At 35.4% G+C, this 20,208-nt stretch overlaps 1 protein-coding gene across 1 annotated transcript in view; it reads left to right on the top strand.

The window, feature by feature from the left end:
* SLC2A13 (solute carrier family 2 member 13) overlaps positions 1-16,858 on the top strand; it is a 427,729-nt gene extending 410,871 nt beyond the window's left edge. The window contains exons 8-10 of the mRNA XM_060024584.1: positions 5,639-5,760; positions 5,878-6,030; positions 11,665-16,858. Coding sequence (XP_059880567.1) covers positions 5,639-5,760; positions 5,878-6,030; positions 11,665-11,891 — 502 coding nt within the window. The 3' untranslated portion in view covers positions 11,892-16,858. The remainder of the gene's footprint in view (positions 1-5,638; positions 5,761-5,877; positions 6,031-11,664) is intronic.
* The last annotated feature ends 3,350 nt before the right edge of the window (positions 16,859-20,208 follow it).

Here is a 20,208-nt window from a genome sequence, read left to right as displayed (position 1 = left end):
AAAAATGACTATTCTTTGGCAAACACCTAGATAACTTGCTTTCTTTGTGCTGAGCAATTAATCTTTGTAACAAGTCTATTATTAGAGACTCTCATTTTACGGATTAGAAAACCAAGGTACAAAGAGGTTAAGTACCTTGCCCAAAGTTAAACAGTGGATAAGTGGCAGAACTGAGATTCAAAACCATGCAGCCTGACTCTAGACCCTGTGTCCTTAACCTTTGTGCTATGCTGCCTGGGATGAGAGCTCAGGACAGTAGAAGAGGGAGTATATTCAGAGAGCATAATACAGAGCACTATGTGATAACAATACAGATGAGGAAAATGAAAAGGCTTGAGAGGAGGGAGAGAATATTTCAGACAAGTGAATGGGTGGCATCTGTACTAGCCTTGAGGGCTGAGGTAGATTTTGATAGTGGAGATCAGGAGTGAGAATTTGCTTTCAGTTAGAGGAAATGGCATGAGTAGAAGATGCTGGGTCTGGAAGGTAGGTTCAGAAAATAAGTAGTCTAGTTTAGTTGGAGAAAGAGATTGTATACAACAGCACCGGATAAGGTAGGCTACAGCCAAATTTTGCAGGCCCCGTTTCATAGACATTTGGAATAAGGAGGATGAGGGCTTTTGAGCAATGAGGTGGCAAGAACAATGCTCTAAAGAGCTCAACTTGATGGGGTAGTAGTTTGAAGAAAGCAATGCTAGAAGCAGGAAAAATAATTCAGAAACTGTATTTGTTTTCTATTGCTGCATAACAATGTTACCACAAACTTAGCAGCTTAAAACAACCAACATTTATGATATCAGTTTCTGTGGGTCAGGAGTCTAGGCACAGCTTAGGTATGTCCTCTGCTTAGGGTCTCACAGGCTACAATCAAAGTGTTGACTGGGGCTGTGATTTCATCTGAGGCTCAACTAGGAAAGGATTAGCTTTTGTTAGCAGAATTCAGTAACTTTTGTATCAAGGACTCAGTTTCTTGCTAGCTGTCACAAAGGCTACCCTCAGCTCCTAAAGACTTCTCTCAGTTCTTGCCATGAGCATTCCAACACTGGCATTCCGTAACGTGGCAGCTTGCTTTTTGAAAGCCAGCAAGGGAGTGAGAGACTTCAGCTAAATAGCACTGTAATTTTAATCACATGTGTCCTGTCACTTTTGCCACATTCTGTTGGTTTGTAACCAACAAGTCAAAGGTCACCCCCACACTTAAGGGGAGAGGATAATCCAAGAGTGTGAACATCAGGAAACATGGGTCATAGAGTGTCTACTCTAGAGTCTGCCACAGACAGATACAGTTGGTGAAACAAACCCTCAAGAGTCTGAATTAGGGTGGTATGAATGCACATAGAGAGGAAGAGTTAGATTCAAGAAATTACGTCTAGGAAATATAACTATGATTTCTTTTGAAATTCTTTGCATACATTAACTCATATATGCCTCAAAATATCTCTTTGACGTAGGTGCCAGGAAAATCCTTATTTCACAGGTGAGGATACAGGCTTTTAAAAGTTAAGTGCCTAGATCACATACATATGAGCTTCAAATCTGGGTGTCCTAACCTAGATTTGAAAGTAGGATGGCAGTCCCAGAGCTCATAGTCGTGGCCACCCTTCTTTACTTGGACCTAAAAGTATAGAGAATTTAAAGAGAGATGGATAAGAAGATATTGAAGATAACTCCAAGATTTCAACTCCATTTCAACTAAGAGAAACGTCGTGAGAAGCACTATTAAAGTAACTATTTATTGTGCATACACTACATGCCAGGCAGTGTGCTAAGCACTCAGTACGCATAATCACATTTAATGTTGCCAACAGCCTATGAAAATAGTCCTTTCCCCTATTTTACAGATCAGAAAACAGAACTGTGCCTGTGCCCACTAAACCATCATTTCCATAAGTGCAAAGGGTTATTTTGTTCATAGCTCTATCTCTAATGTCTGACCATAAAAAAGTGTTCATTATATAAATTTTTGAATGAGTGAGCTTATAAGTGGTAGAGTCATGAGTTGAACTCAGAACAGCCTCACTCTGCCTCCTGGAGTAGACAATGCGTTCCATTGTAGCCATAGCAGGAAATCTAGATATGGATATTCAGCAGATATATAAATTCTATTAAATGGAGCTTGAGGAAAAGGTCAAGGCAGGGAGCATCCATGTGGAGATCAAAAGTCCCTAAAATTAGATGAGATGATTAAGGGAGAGGGTATAAGCTCCAAACCAGAACCTTAGAGAACACCTATGTTTAGAGGCTGAGGGGAGGAAGAGGCATTTTAAAAAGCAATGAAGACATATGTATCAGAGAGTTGAGATGGATATATAGATATGAAAGCAAAGGAGAAAGAGAAGGAAGGATTTCAGCAGTATCAACCACCACAGGGTAATCAAAGAGCCTCAGAATTAAGGCAAGATAAGTGCATTTGGGGATTAGGAGGTCATCGATTCTGGGGTGAGCAGATTCGGAAAAAAACAGGGACTGAATAAGAATCAAGAAAGTGTCTGAGTAGGTGGGGAAATGGGCTTGTGTAGGAAAGAGTGCATAGTAAGGATATAGAGCTCACTAGTATAAACTCTTTGTAATTTCAGATGAGCTAGTAGTAGTAATATGAGAGGGATGAAAAATTTTAATAGGAGTAATTTTTTGTGTTGTAAACAGAAGGGTAGGCTCAAGTAGGAACAAACTAAAGATAGCATAAAGAGAATTGACTACTGATGGAACATGACCCCAGAGGAGACAGAAGGAGAATGAGATGTAGGCCCACTAATAGGAAGGGCAGACCTTAGAAAGGGACATGTTACCATTCTAGGTAGGAGAAGAATCTGAAATAAAATATAGAAAAGTAGAGGTCCAGTAGAGAACAATTGAGCGTATTCAAATTGAAAGTCCTCAATTGTCTTAAAGATGGAGGCAAGTTCTTCACACCCAGAAAGAGAGGGAAAGAGTTCATAACTAGAGGATAGTAAGAAATATTTTAATTAATTGAGGCAGCAGTTGACAAAAAGTTTATTCAATGTCTACTCTGAAATAAGCAGAAAATTCAGTAGAGAAGACAATAAAGGATAAAAATAAGCATAATTAGGAACCCAACTGAGAAGAAATAGCATGAACTTTTAATAGAATTCAGCAGCATGGTTTCATAATTTTGCCCAGCTTCTGAAAAGCTGTTATTAAAGGAAGTTAATGGTCCCGCAGAGGGTTGGGAACTGAAACTGTGAGAATGACAGGCAAGCATGGAGGAATGAAAGATGGATTCTAGAGGTCAGCAAAGACAGTATTGGCATCATGGTCTAAGCAGTGATGTGAATGAATACTGAGAGAAGTGTAGAATCTAAAGATTGTAATTTGGGTGTGGAACAAGCTACCAGAAATGAAGAAATAAAGTGCTTGTAATCAGAAACGGAATGCTCTAAGTTTGAGAAGTAAAACAGTAAAATTTTGAAGTAAAATAGTCCCAAATCAAGCTAATTATAATGCCCTTTCCTCAGTTTCAGAGGTTAAATAAGGAACTATGAAGCCAAGGTATCAGACAGGCCAGAAGTAGACATAAATGAATGTGGCAGAGGATGAGAGGGATGGAGAAGATGACTGACCAGGCATCAAGTCAGATGGGGTGTTATGATGGAGGTCATAAACACAGCAATAAGGACAGGGCTTAGATGTCAAGGTTCAAAAATAGAGGTTGGTAGAGAGAAAACAATAGCATAAAAAATGACAGTAAAGGATAAGAAACTTTTTCAGGCTGATCGTGTCTTCAGGTGCAATTCAAATTTCAATTAAGGTAAAGAATTGGAAGTTCAACTTGAGAATCAGTCTAGAACAATAGACTTTGCTTCCTAGTAGAACTAGGAAGCAAAGTCAGCAGGGAGTGACTGATAGAGAAGCAAGTACACACAGCAGGAAAGTAAAGGGTTAGTTTGAATAAGAAATAAGCATTGCTCCCTGCCCAGATTCCCCTATCACCCCTTTCCAGGTGACCCTTCTAATCCCTAAAATTACCTGTTAGGCATTATACCCCATTTAACAAATGAAAAAAGTCTGGTTCTGGAATTTGAATTTTGTCCTAACTGCAAAATCTAAAGCTTTCTACCACAACCTCCTTACTCTCAGTGGTTTTAAACTGTTGCTGCAGCCTTCAAGGACTAACTGGAAATCATGTCTGACATGCGAAATGGGTATGAAACTCATTTTTTTTAGGTATATTTTACATATACGACATTATATTCGTTTCAGGTGTACAACACAATAATTCAATATTTGAATATATTGGGAAATCAACACAATAAGTCTAGTTAACATCCGTCACCACACATATTTACGTTTTTTTCTTATGATAACTTTTAAGATCTACTCTCTTATGCAATACAGTATTATTAACTATAGCTACCATGCCATATATTACATCCTCATGACTCATTTATTATATAACTGGAAATTTGTACCTTTTGACCCATTTTCACCTCACATTACCCCTCACCCCTGGCAACCACCAATCTGTTCTCTGTATCTATGAGCTCTTTTTTATTTTTGTTTTTTTTAAGATTACACATATAAGTGAGATCATATGGTATTTGTCTTTCTTCTGATTTATTTCACTAAGCATAATGCCCTCAAGGTCCATCCATGTTGTCTCAAATGGCAAGATTTCCATCTTTTAATGGCTGAATACTATATATATGTATATACTATATATATACACCACATTTTGCTTTATCCATTCATTCATTGATGGATACTTAGGTTGTTTCCATGTCTCAGCTATTGAAAATAATGCTGCAGTGAACATGGGAGTGCAGATATTTTTTCAAGTTAGTGTTTTTGTTTACTTCTGATAAATACCCAGAAGTAGAATTGCTGGATCGTATGGTAGTTCTATTTTTAAGTTTTTGAAGAATCTCCACACTGTTTTCCATAGTGGCTGCACCAATTTACATTCACACCAACAATGCACGAGGGTTCCCTTCTCTCCTTATCCTCACCAACACTTTTTATTTCTTGTCTTTTTTTTTTTTTTTTTTTTTTTTGCAGTACGCGGGCCTCTCACTGTTGTGGCCTCTCCCGTTGCGGAGCACAGGCTCCGGACGCGCAGGCTCAGCGGCCATGGCTCACGGGCCTAGCTGCTCCACGGCATGTGGGATCTTCCCGGACCGGTGCACGAACCCATGTCCCCTGCATTGGCAGGCGGACTCTCAACCACTGCGCCACCAGGGAAGCCCTATTTCTTGTCTTTTTGATGATAGTCATTCTAACAGATGTTAGACGATATCTCATTGTGGTTTTGATTTGCATTTACCTGATGAATAGTGATGTTGTGCACCTTTTCATGTACTTGTTGGCCATCTGTATGTCTTATTTCAAAAAGTGTCTATTCAGATCCTCTGCCCATTTTTCACTCAGATTGTTTTTTTGCTGTTGAGTTGAATGTACAATGTGTTGTTCTTGAATCATATTCAGCTCTAAAAAGTTTTATGTCAGCTTACATATCTAATCCTCCTATTTAAATCTTAAATTTTTTTTCAAGAGAAACATGTTGGATTCTTTTCCTTAATGAGATTAAGGAACTTCCAAATACCTTCTAGATGATCACACTGAATTTCTGCAACTATACCCTAAAACCCTAAGTTTATATTTATATTGCATTATTTTTCAGGTGTGAAAATGAAACCAAATTCAAAACAGAAGAAGTATTTTGGGCTTACAATTTCTGCCCTACTCCATACTCCTGGACTGCACTTCTGGGCCTTATTTTATATCTTGTTTTCTTCGCACCTGGTAAACAAAGGCTTTGTTGTTATTATTGTTATGTTAATTAAACTGTCTCTATTTAGAGGAGAAAAACGCTTTTAAATTACTTACTACATTTACTGAAATTCATTTTATATTTCTCAGGAATGGGACCAATGCCTTGGACTGTGAATTCTGAAATATATCCCCTTTGGGCAAGAAGTACAGGAAATGCATGTTCATCTGGAATAAATTGGATTTTCAATGTTCTGGTTTCATTGACATTTTTACACACAGCAGAGTATCTTACATACTATGGTAAGAGAATATTTTTTCCAGCTATAGTTTCATTTTTATTTTCCTACTCTATTTTTAGATATGCTATCATTTGTGATTGAAAGATTAGATGGTTATATTTTTGCTATTATAAATTCTCTATATGGCTTTCTTATTCCCCACAGTCCTTGGCAATGTTTCTGGGAAAAGATAAGAGGAACTCTCCTTTCCTAAGCAGTATTGCTTATAGCCTTCACCCACCCGCCTACACTTCAGACCCAGACATCTCCCAGCTATCTCCCCAGTTGGAAATCTTCACAGCAAGGCCTTTAGTTTAATGAAAAAACATAAACAGAGAATGGTAGAAAACTGCAGGAGTCTAGGGCTAATGCTTGAAGATGTCTCATAACAGGGATGGAGTGGTATCCAAGAGTGGAAGTAGGGTTAAAGTAGCTCCCCCAAATGCTGTGCTATGAGTTATGCCTTCCGCTCTGTCATCTGTGCTGTTCAGGCCAAAGCATTTCAGGATCCACTGAGGCCAGCGCTTACCACTGCCAAAACTATAAATGTGGCAGAAGTGTTCAAGTGAAAATGTGTGGAGACCGTACCTCGAAGAAAACAATCTTGAGAAGTGACTGAGTTAGGAAAAAACTTTGAGAAGCTACTTCAAGTTTATCTTTGCTAAAATGAAATGATTTTGGCTTTTTAGCAAGAGGATTTCTTCACTGTATGAGTTTATAGCTGTGATTGGATTCTAAATGATGAAATAGGAGGTTTTCATTCTAATCTTCTCATGAGCCTCTGTGATTGTATATTGAATGCCTATTGCTTAGTCCATTCTCTGATCCCATCCCCTATCACCTCATCTCACCCCATCCCATGTTCTGGCTAATTATAATTCCTTTTTGTAAGAACAGGTTTATTTGTCAGCTCCCCTACCCCACCCCTCACTACTGGACCATAAACCCCTTGAGCTTAGGCCAGGATTACGCTTTGTTCACCATTATATTCCCAGTGCCCTCCAGGGCATCCTATTCACTTAATAAGCGCTCAGAAGTATTTGTCAAATGAATAATTACACGGATGAACTTTTAGATGAATGGTGAATATGAGGAAACATTATAAAAGTCTATTCCTCCTGTCTTCTGAACATGCTGAATTGATATTTGCTTTTATTTAAAACTATTTATCTAATGCTTTTTTTATCTTTATAAAACTCCTCTCTCTGCTGATCACCATTAGGGACATTTAGAAATATTTATTTTCTTGGAAAGGGAATGCGCTGGCATTTTAAACTGGATATATATTTAGTATATTCAGCCTTATCCCATTTGGCAATTAAAATGTTTTACATAAATTTGTAAGCTTATCTTCCTAACAGCATAAATATGAACACAATATTTATCCATATTTTCTGATTCTTGAGAACACTTAAATATATGAAGACCTAAATATAGACTAATATCTTGAGAAAGCATTTTTTAATAGAAAGTCATAGACCAAATAATAAAAGTCTATGTGGTAAGACTTTTGATAGCAAAGCACCTCTTCCTTGAATAAATTCTGTCAGAAAAACATGAGGCAACAGAAGCAAAATTTAAATATGGCATAGCCAGGCTTCTTTCAGAAATATCTCCTTGGAAGAAGCTTTTTGCTTTGCATTAAGCCAAGCTTCTATCAGGTCAGCACACTGTCCATTAGGTCCTCACTAGTGGAACAGTATCTCAGCTCAGGTTAGATTTTCCCTATTTATTGCTCTATATTTTAATCTATAGGTTACTGATTTATGTAAGGTATATGTTTATATTCCTGATTTAACAAATATGCACCATAATGATGTATTTCTCTGGAAATATTCATGTCTTCTTTTACTTCCTTTCTTATTGTTTCATAAGACCTCAAGTTATTTTTGTTTTCCAACATCTTTATTGGAGTATAATTGCTCTACAATGGTGTGTTAGCTTCTGCTGTATAACAAAGTGAATCAGCCGTATGTATACACATATCCCCATATCCCCTCCCTCTCACGTCTCCCTCCCATTCTCCCTATCCCAACCCTGTAGGTGATCACAAAGCACCGAGCTGATCTCCCTGTGCTATGCAGCTGCTTCCCACCAGCCATCCATTCTACATTTGGTAGTGTATATATGTCCATGCCACTCTCTCACTTCGTCCCAGCTTACCCTTCCCCCTCCCCATGTCCTCAAGTCCATTCTCTATATCTGCGTCTTTATTCCTGTCCTGCCCCTAGGTTCTTCAGAACCTTTTTTTTTTTAGATTCCATATATATGTATTAGCATGCAGTATTTGTTTTTTTCTTTCTGACTTACTAAACTGTTTGACAGACTGTAGGTCCATCCACCTCACTACAAATAACTCAGTTTCGTTTCCTTTTATGGCTGAGTAATATTCCACTGTATATATGTGCCACATCTTCTTTATCCATTCATCTGTCGATGGACACTTAGGTTGCTTCCATGTCCTGGCTATTGTAAATAGTGCTGCAATGCACATTGTGGTACATGATGTTTTTTGAATTATGGTTTTCTCAGGGTATATGCCCAGTAGTGGGATTGCTGGGTCGTGTGGTCATTCTATTTTTAGTTTTTTAAGGAACCTCCATACTGTTCTCCATAGTGGCTGTATCAATTTACATTCCCACCAACAGTACAGGAGGGTTCCCTTTTCTCCACACCCTCTCCAGCACTTATTCTTTGTAGACTTTTTGATGACAGCCATTCTGAAGACCTCAGGTTTTGATTCCTTCCTAAACTATACTGCCTAGAAAGGTCTGCCTTGGACCCCATTCAGTAATGTTTATTACTAAAAGTTATCATTAAAATGTCACCAGTATATCACTTTATTTATAACACATGTGACTAAATAGATCCCTTGATGAGCATTATTATTAAAGTTCCTGTGTTGAAGTACTGAAATTCAATCAAACATGGTCTTTAATTCCTCATTTTATATGATTCAATTAAATATTTGTTTTAATCTGAAACTTAATATAGGATTCTAATAAGATTTATTTCCTTTAGAATAAAGCTGAGGAATATCTGCACTCTTTAACAATCCTGACAGACTTGTTACATTTTTTTCATTTTCATTCCAAGGGGGCATAATTAAGAAAGTGAGTTACATAATTGTCTTGCCCATTACATGGAGCAGGTCACAGCCTCCCAGGCCTGCCTACACCTCGCCTCTGTGGCTTAACCACAGGTCTCACCAGTGAAGCCCATATACGCAATTTTGGCATTTGCCTTCTTTAGATTACTCAGATTTTTATAAAAGGAATAGAATTTCCTTAATTTGGCTTTGGGAATCTGGTTCACACACAAGAAACTTCATGGCCTTTAAGAATATTTGTAATCCATCTAATTGTTTTTGACTGTATGAATTTAGTGCTAACAGGTTTGATTTGTTACTTCTAATCATGCCACTGTACCTAAATTGTGAAAGATGATGACTATTTCTCAACATTATATTTTATAAAGCCAGACTATAGACTATATTTACTCTGTTAGACATTTTAGAGTTTAGCGTCCTGATTTGGTCTAAAATGTTTTACCCTCTGCACTTATTTTTTTTCTGTCTTATCAACATGATTGCCATCCTTTCTTTGCCCCTCCCCACAGAAGATTCCGTTTCTCTTCTTATGTTCACAATTTTGCTTATCTGTATTCAGAACACAGGATTTCATCTCCTATCATTTTTTTCTCAAAATTCCACATTCTCCAAGAGCTAGCTTGTCAGTATCACCCTTTAGATGAAAACATTACCAATTTATTAGGCATGCTGATCTTACTAGCAACTATTCTTCCCTAGTCATTTAGTAAAACTTAATAATGCTGTCTATCACTCTTTTGAGCAACTAACATCCAAAATTCTAATAGGAATGTAGCATACATTTTTTCTGTTCTTTGCAGTTTAGCCAGGCAGAATTTATTTTCCCTGTCAGATCAGGAAACAAGGTCAAGACAATTCAAGAAACTGCTCAAGGATTCAGCCTGCATCACTTTGTGACTTTCAGACCTACACTGTCTACAGAGACATGGTGCCTTTCTCTCACTATAACACTCAGCTATTCATTCCAGATGACCTATTATTATTTTCTGATTATCAAGTATAAGACATAAAAATATATAAACTTGTAGTAAGTGTTTAATGTAAACCAAACTGAAATGAAGTAATTTTATTTATTTATATTTGTAAATGGAATTGTACTTTTATTAAAGAAAGTATTTGACTTATGCAGGTCCCACTCCTTAAGAATTATGTAGCTTCTGATGATTTAATCTAACAAATTATGTCTTGGTTTAGTCAACCCTTTCATATTTTTCCTAATGTCTCATAGTTTACCTCTGTTTCCCTTTTATTTTCTCATGGCTCCTCATTCCAAAGAGCAGATTCTTTGGAGTGGCCAATTCAGCAGCATTTTTCCTCTCTAGTTTTCCTTGAGTCTTCCCAAGAAATGTTTCTGTTTCTGAACCATTTCTGAAATGGTTACTTATAGGCCTACTAAACTACTTTATAGGCATAAAAACTACTTTAAGAAAGTAGTTTTAGTAATGTTTTTCTACATTCTGTAATGATTCAGCAGAACTGAGAAATACTATTCAGTTCTTTAATTGCTGTACTATTTAGCTTATAGCTTGACTTTCAAATATGTCTTCATGACGTCTAGTATAGCCCTTTATTTCAGATCTGCTACCCAGTGAGTTCCATCTGGCAGTCAACAAGAGAACATTCATTCTCTAAACACTCCAATGTGTCTGCACTGTACTAGGAACCCAAAGACAAGCCATAGACTCTGTCATTGAGGAGACCACTTTTTCTGGTCTCCTCCTCAAGCGTCTCATAACCATCTTTCCTATACCAGTCCTGATTTGGGTTGTAAAACTTAACAGAATTATAATTTAAACCATAAATTTAAATAGGAGCTGAGAAATGATTTTACTTAATGAGGAAACTGAGGTCCAGGGAGGAGGTTAAATGACTGTCTAGAAGCCACATAGCAAGACTTAAGCCAGATCTTCCAACTCCCAATCTGATATCCTTTCTCCAGCCATTTGTCTTTTAAGACCAGAGATATCCAGGAATGGTGAGAGGTGGTCATCTTTGGATTGTGATTGAAGGTAGATCCAACAGGATTTTCTAACAGAGTGGGTATTGGGTGGGAGAGTAAGAGAAAACTCAAAGTTGACTTCCAGACTTTGGGCATTGACCCATGAATTCAGCAATATCGTCATTGAATGTGGTTCTGGAAATACAAGACAAATGAGAAGGAAATTTCTCCCTCAAAGTGCCTCAAGTCTAGTAGACAAGACAGACAAATATATTTACCTAATTATAATACTTCTTGGTTGTTATATACCACTTTGCCTCAGCAGAGTTTTGTGAAAACACAATTAACTCTAACCAGGGAAGTGAGGAAAGACTTCAAAGCAGAAGTTATATCTGAGCCTGGTCTGTCATTCTTCTTGAGTGTGATTACACGACTTGAGTTTAGAAAGACAAATTGCATTATATTCACAGCATTAGAACAATTAGAATAAACGAGGCTGGAAGCAATTTTTTGGTTCCAGCTCAGACCACAGTCATGCATGATTGACCCGTTAAAATCAAGTACGTTTCCAATGTAAACCTATACATATATATTATTTCCCATTGCAGGAGCCTTCTTCCTCTATGCTGGATTCGCTGCTGTGGGTCTCCTTTTCATCTACGGCTGTCTTCCTGAGACCAAAGGGAAAAAATTAGAGGAAATTGAATCACTCTTTGACAACAGGCTATGTACATGTGGTGCTTCAGATTCTGATGAAGGGAGATATATTGAATATATTCGGGTGAAGGGAAGTAACTATCATCTTTCTGACAATGACGCTTCTGATGTGGAATAATTGTCAGCTGCTGATATATTTAGTAATTTAAACAAACTTGGGAGAGAAGAACAGCAATTGGTGACCTCACTGCCCTGCTTTTAATCTGGTTCTTTCCACAGTCTAGTTTTGAATGACTTTATATTCTAGAATATTTGATTCCAAGGAAGATACAATCACAATGACATTTTTTTTCACAAGCAGAGATGTAAAAAAAAATCTACAGAGATTTTAAACTAATAGTTTTTGAGCAAATGTGTATAATTCCTTCCTGAGATAGTTTAAAATGAATATTATACCCAGTGATTTCCGTGATAATCCTTTTTTCCTAAGACTATATATAATTATTAGTGGCAATTGAGTCAGTGCTAATCTAGCCAAATCATATATGTGTGATATACTTACAGCAGAGGATTCTAAAGTATGGTCCAAGGGTATTTTCTGTCAAAGTATGGCCTGTTGGCCCTAAATTCTCCTAAGGACACGGAGCTTACCTGTGATCAGCTATTAGAAAGTAAACTCCATTTAAGCTTTCATCAACAAATTCAAAAGTGCGTCCTACAGGGGCACAGCTGTCCTTATATCCTTTGGATCCCACATTTTGGTTTGTCTCTCCAATTCATATCTGGAAAGTTCTTCAGAAGCTGACTCTGTATAGGATCATTTGAACATTATGAAAAGCAGGGCTTTTAGGGTTTATTTTCCTACATATTTTTTGCATCAGTGAGAAGTATACATTTGCACAGATTAGCTAGCAAGTTTTGATAAGTATATTTTATTGCTAGAAAGTAAGAAAGAAAAGATTTTTATGGACCTTAAAGATTTTTAACCCTGAGTTAGTCACTTAGGTGTGCAACTGTAAACACAAAATAGCACTAGATCTTCAACTGTGTTTCAGGGTCAGTTTTTGTTCATGCCAAAATCACCAGATATTCACCATGCCTTCACTCATCCACTCTGGAGTCCTAGTATTTGTGCCTTCATTTGTGTGATATAAATAACTTCTAGCAGACTAATTTTCCCCTTCTTTTAATCAAATAATTTCTGAAACAAGAAAGGAAGGAAGAAAATCAGTGGCAGAAATAATCCTGCTGTTACTGATGTTTGTTTAATTAAGTAGTGGGACTTTTATTTTTCTTAACTTTTTATTAACTCTTCCTAAGGGAATTGTCACATTTTGTTACTTACGGTACTCGTCTTTTTTTTTCCTTTAAATTCTGAGAGCATAAACTGATTTTTATTTTGTACACCCTTTCTCATTTTACCTGACATTCTATATTAAAAGATACATAGATTTGTCTGTGGGTTTTTCCTTTGTCTCATGCTTGGCTTGGATTTTTTTCCTCCTTGTCTAAAAATTGGGATTTTCTACTGGAACAGATTAATGGTTCTCATGTAATATGCCTTTAAGAGATGTTGACTTACTACATTTCTACAATATCTTTTCAAAGTGTTCATTGGTTTTTATGCTCATTCATCAGTGAACTCCAATTTTCACTCGTATGTTAAGAACTATATAGTATGTACAAACTCACTCACAAAATTACTTGCTAGTTCCAGTGGAAATACGAATGACTCTTCTGTGGTCAGTTAAGAGTGCATACATTTGATGCATTTTAAAATAGCCCTAAATATCTAATAAGGTACTCTTTGGAGTGAAAAAGTGGCTCTCTGTAAATTCAGTATGTTTCTGCCAGTCTCCAAGATGGTTTGGTCTCTCTTGCTTGTTCTTATCACAGTGATCACAGCTGAGAATGTAGCCAAGGAGGTTCATTCTTTAAACCTAAAAATCCTTCAGCCGAAAAAGAGTTTTCTCCCTTTGATAATTTCATGTAACTAAAAAAAATTAGAGAGCTTCTTTCCTTGAATTAGGAACTTTGGCAATTGATTTCTAAGGGGATATTGATTTTGATTTTCCCCAGAAAAGCAGATGTGCTTTGATAGAGAAAGTTATTATTGTATCAATATTTCTTATCCCATAAGAAATTTATTATCTGTATATTTCACACAGGTAGAGTGAAGCGGAAAATGAACTATTGTGTGGTAAAATATATCAGAATATAATGTGGAGAAAAAGTATTTAGACCCATAAAATGATCTCTTTAGAAGTTTGTTTTCCTGATTTATCCAAATAATTGCCTCAATTCTTCTCTTTATTGTATACATAGCCTTAACTATATGCTTATACTCAGCTGAGCTGAATGCACAGTAACTTTATTAAAGGAGCACCTGGGCTCATTATTTCCTAAAGCAGAACATAGCCTGTTCTCCTTGACATAAGCAAATGGTGTTTTCAACTTTATATCCATAAATGCACATAATAACAGGGAAAAATAGCCACAGTTCTTTTCCTCTATTCTCCTCAATTCCTTCTATAAGGGACTACTTGTTATTTATATAGTGATAAAGATAATATTCCATATCTTTGAAGTATAAGAGAGGCACAGTATAAGAATTATTTATAATTTTTTAATAACTACTTGAAAAGGAACCTTATACAATTAGGGTATTATTTTTAGATTCAGTGAACATTTATAGTATATTAAAAATTTAATGTTTGAATTTTGCAGGTTTTTTAGTATTATGCACCTTTTAAGTTATCAAGCATCTTTGGCTACCGCTATCAACTTGAAAACATTCCATTTGAAATATCATCAAATATATATTTTGTAGGACAATTTATATATGGTATGATTTGACCTACCATATTAAAACACATTAAGCATCATGCTTTTAGCTGAAATTATATGTTTCCTTCTAAACATGCTGCAAATTTAATAGAGGTATATTGTGATTTAGGAAAATATACGGAAGACAGTCATAACCCCTACTGAGGCTTAGCTGGATGGCTGGTGAGATCTGCACTAGACTTAAGAGAATGTAACGTTTCATCTGCGTCTGAACACATAGAGCTAAATGTGATGTCAGATTTTAAAGATTTGGTATTAATATTTTTCTTAAATATAAAATTTCTTATAATTTTGATTGTTTCACCTTAGTCAATAATTGCCCAAAACATGATGTTTAATGTATATGTAAAAGATCTAAATTAAGACTAGATTTAAAGGGTAATATTTCCATTTGAAATTTTGTTCCCAGTCATATGCAGTAGTTAGTTCCCAGATGGAAAATGCTATGAGAGTAATGCTATCAAGTGCTTTTCATATTTTTATTTTACCACTGAACCATTTTAATATAAAAGAGTCTAAATATTATTTCTTAAGTTATTTACTCTAAAATAGGAAATCTGTTAAAGCAGAGAATTTAGAAATTGTTTACTATAATTTCAAAATCAGTTATATAGAGGAAGAATTAATAGGAAAAATATAAGTTGACAACTTATCCTTTTCCTTTTATATCAGAAAGTAAAACTGAAATGTACTATAATAATCCATAGATCTTGGGGGGAGAATATTCTAGAAAATACTCTTCACATGTTATCTAAGAAAGTCTCACTAGTCTCATTAGTTTAATGACACTAATATATTTTATAAATACTGTAATACAGTAAGGGGAGTGGGAAAATTGTTTTGACTTTATTTCATCAGCACAGTAATTAAGAACAATAAATAAGATGTTTTGTTATAATCAGATTCTTTTACTATTCTCTTAGTTATAATATCTCAAATTATACTAAGTACCTAACAACTGACATTTATACAGTTGTTGTATCATGTTTTAAGTTGCCAAATTCAGACATTTTCAGTAACTACGAATAAAAGAATGACATACCATGCTGGAAGCAGAGAATTCATAATATGTGCTTTATACCAAAATGTATTGAATTGTGGGTAAAATTTACAGCTCATATGTAGCTTCTGCCTGTTAAGAGACTCAGAACTGTTCTCTGCATTAGTTTTAACATCCTGTTTTCTGTCACTTTCTATCTGTTTTCTTAGCCTCATGTACAGTAATGTTAAGCTAATTTGATGAAGTGATTCAGGTTGTAGCAATGTATCAGTTTTCAGTTCTTCTGGGTGAGCAATATTGCTGCTATTTTCTAGAAATAACAATCATTTTAAAATGCCAAACAGCTTACTGCTACCAACTTTCTTAAACATCATCTCTTAGAGAAGGAGATTTTCATGTGCCAATAATCATCAGAGAGGTATTTTGTAAGTGTTAATGATGTTCAGAAGTACATGAAAGAATTTTATCTCATAATTTGCTTGTGAGTGTAAAACAATGTAATTCTTATAAATCTTTACTTTGTATGTATAAAACACAGTCTGTTGCACTTGAGTGATTTGGTCTATGGAATGTTAAATATCTACCTTCATTTAGCAGTAATATTCATGTTTTGATTTTAGACAGTTAAGTCCATGCACTTAATTTTATCATATCTATATAAATGGGAAAAAGAAATATAGCTTACAAGTACTAAAAATTAAATCCACCAATATTTTGTCAAGTTTTAAAATTTTAGCAAATTTAACATTATTTCGTCTCATTTGAAGGTTAAAAAAATGATACTTATCTCTAGCCAAAGTTGAAATTTATATTCTACATGTCCAAACTGGTTCCTAGCAGCTTTTAGACTATATCTCACTTGATGTTATAGTATCTTTTATTTGTAATAAATGTTCAAATTTCTATTTAAAAGCTCTAATGTACATCTAGATTAAATGAAAACACAGGTTTATGCTTTTAAAATATGTTTTCAAAAGTATATTTTAATTTCTGAGAATGCATGTTATATAGTGTTTAATACTCCACATGTCTTAGCAAATCCCATATATTTATTCCTACATATGACACATGGGATATCTCTTAAAAATTATGAATATGTATCATTTCCTTCAAAGTCATTGTAGCCTATAGTTGTATCAAAAGTATTGTATATTTTATGGAGATTTAGTGATGTATATGTAAATGTTTTTTAAGTTATTTTATTGAAGTTCAATCTTTACATAAAATTTAAATCTTTTTTTAAAAAAAGTGTCAGTGCCAGAACTGTAAATGAAAATAGTCAAATAAAAGTTAAGACAATTCACTACTCATTTGTCTCCCTTGTAGTTTTGTATTTTATCCAATTCTTTTCCTTGGATTTTAGGATCTAGGTTACAAAGTAAAAGCATCTACAAAGTTTACCTACCTCTATATATTTATGCAATGCTACTCATTTTAATGATATTTTACCTCTTTTTGACCATGGTTAAACTTAACTACCTTTAAACTATTTTATAATACCTAAAAATTATTGCAAGGAGTTATTCTAAATAGTAAATATAAAACTTTGAAATGAAGTACTCAGAAATCCTTGAAATATTGTTTCTTATTGTTGTCAGAACCAGATGTTGACATGAACCATTGTGTCAGATTGACAAAAATTGTTTATGGTTGTTGCTTTGTAAATGAAAACAAAATATCTGCTGGATGACCAGTTGACAGTTCTTTTGGAATTCTGCTGCTCTTCATTGCCATTCTGCCCCAACTGTAGCTCTTATTAGTAAGCATTATATTATTGTTTGATCTGGGCAGCCATCAGACTTATCTCCATAGTTAGGGTGTACTATCCTGAGCCCAACTATAGAACTAGTCTGAGGAGATCTTCTGAAGACACTAGATCCACTTTCACTCAAAGGCTTACAATGGAGTTGCATCTTAAGCAAGGATTCTGATGTCAGCAGGTAAGGCAAAAATCCTACAGTCAAAATGACCCTTGAAAATCCCATAAGTTATGTATAGAGTGTCCACTCATCTGAATACCTGAATAGTGCAGTTCATATCTGTATCAGTGGTCAGAAAAGTCTTCATTTAATTGTCTAATCTTGTGGGGTAAATGTTGTCATCCTTTTGTGGATACTAAAACTTAAATTCAGAACATTTTGGTGATTTGCCCAAGATCACACACTAGGAAGTGTGTACAAAATTTTTCTCTGCAGTGACTACACCACACTCTTTCTCTCTTGGTCCTCATTTGGAATGTCTTCTTGTCAGATCCAGGCAGAAATATTAAAAAATAGACATCATGTTATTGCTGTATTATAACTTAAAGGGTGTGAAGAAAAAGAATCAGATACCTCATTTTAACCTGGACTATAGACACAAATCTTGAAAACCTTTAATTTGGGGATTCTTTTCCAAATATGAAGCAGTATACAAATGGTTTCCAACTTAAAGTGGTACAACTTAATTTTTCAACTATAAGATAATGTGAAAGTGATTCATATTTAATAGAAGCTGTACTTCAAATTTTTAATTTTTATCTTTTCCTAGGCTAGCCACATGTGGTATGATAGTCTCTCTTGTGATGCTGGGCAGGGCAGCAGCCACAGCTCCCAGTCAGGCACGCTGTCACCAGGGTAAACAACTGATATGCTTATAACCATCCTATACCCACACAACCATTCTGTTTTCACTTTCAAAACAGTATTCAATAAATTACATGAGATACTCAACATTTTATTGTAATACAGGCTTTGCATTAAATGATTTTGCCCAACTGCAGGTTAATGTAAGTATTCTGAGCACATTTGAGGTAGGCTGGGCTAAGCTATGATTTCAGTAGGTTAGTATTAAGTGTATTTTCAATTTAGGATTGGTTTGTCAGGATGTAACCCCATCAGAATGAGGAAGATCTGTATAGTACATTATTTAAGAGGTCAGACTGATACAAATTATCTAGGTTTGGATCCCAGCGTTTCCACTTACTGCTTGGTAACCTAAATCACTGAGTTACTCTTTGCCTCACCTTCTTATATATAAAATGGAGATGTTACTATCTACCTCATGTAAGTGTTACGGCAGGGAGGGGTAACATTGGTTAGTCGTGTAAAGCACTTAGAGGAATGGCAAATAGTAAGTGCTGGATAACTGTTTGCTGTTCTTAGTATCATCGTCCATATGCTATCCCTGATGCTAAGGTCATGATGTGCATAGGGACAGGAGCACATGGGTTTCTTTGACACGTCATGCGGGCTGTGTGAGTACAACAGCCAGACTCTCTGCTGACCAGAACGGTTTGAGCTGATCTTGCTGACTATCCTGATACCCTTCTTCCTTTCTCCACCTCTTTTCCATTAGTATTCTCCTGAATGGCACAGCAGATAAGAACACAACCTTCTCATTTTCTCCTGATTAACAGGATGTAATATATAATTTCTATTTATGTGATCTCCCAGCCATGAAAAAAATAATTTAAAAAAACCCCTCAGTTAATTATCATTTAAATTCTTTTCAGCATTTAAAAAATAATTTTGAAATCCTCTCTGAATGACAACTGACATTAACCCTTTTACCAATAGACTATATTGAAATTAAGCTCGTATTATTATAGATGCTATGAATTCAACATGAAACATTTTGAATTTTTTACCAGGTATTTTTTACCAGGTATTTTTTACCTCCAGTATTTCATGCACTTTTCCACTACACTTACAAAACTTAATTTCAGATGATCACCATGCATGGTAAGTAAATTTTTTACATGAAAGAAAATGTTGGCATGCTTTACTTTTATCAAATAGATATTAAACTCACAAGACAGATCTGATAGAGCAGTGTTTCTCAAAGTGTTGTCCCCAGACTAGTAGCGCTAGCATCACCTGTGAGTTTATTACAAATGCAAATCTGTGGACTTTACCCGACCTACTGAATCAGAATCTCTGGAATTGTAGCCCAGGAAACTTTTTTTTAAATATAATTGACATATATAACACTGTGTAAGTTTAAGGCATACAATGTATTGATTTGATACATTTATATATTGCAGTAGAAGCACCACCATAGAGTTAGCTAATACTTCTATCATATCATATAACATTTTTGTGGTGAGAACAATTAAGATCTAGTCTCTTAGCAGCTTTGAAGTTTATAATACAATATTGTCTATAAAGCTCATCAGGCCTTATTTGTCCACTAATTCCAAGTTTGTACCCTTAATCATCTCCCCAATTCCTCTAACCCCCAGCCTCTAGTAACCACTATTCTACTCTCTGTTTTTACGAGTTCAGCTATTTTAGATCAGGAAACTAATTTAACAAACTCTCCAGGTGATTCTTAAGCACATGATTGTGTGAGAACCATTGCATTAGAATTTTGAAATCATCACTTTCTTTCAAATAGTAATAAGCTCATCTACTGAATATTGAACTAATTGAGCGGATTTATCTTCAAGTTACTTAGGAATTCATAAAGCTAAGTCACTAACACTTCAGGGGTGTTGCACATGGTTTTACCTTTGCCTGGTATGCTCATCACCCTATTTGTGCGTCTAATTCTTTTTTGTTATTCAAATATCAGCTCAAAATCATCTCTGAGGCCTACCTTGATTGTACAACTTAATTACTCCCTTCCTCTCCATGACATTATCAGGTAACCTTGTTTTATTTTCTTC

The sequence above is a fragment of the Delphinus delphis genome, chromosome 11, assembly GCF_949987515.2.
Source record: "Delphinus delphis chromosome 11, mDelDel1.2, whole genome shotgun sequence".
Taxonomy (NCBI): domain Eukaryota; kingdom Metazoa; phylum Chordata; class Mammalia; order Artiodactyla; family Delphinidae; genus Delphinus; species Delphinus delphis.
This window is presented reverse-complemented; position numbering and strand designations above follow the sequence as displayed.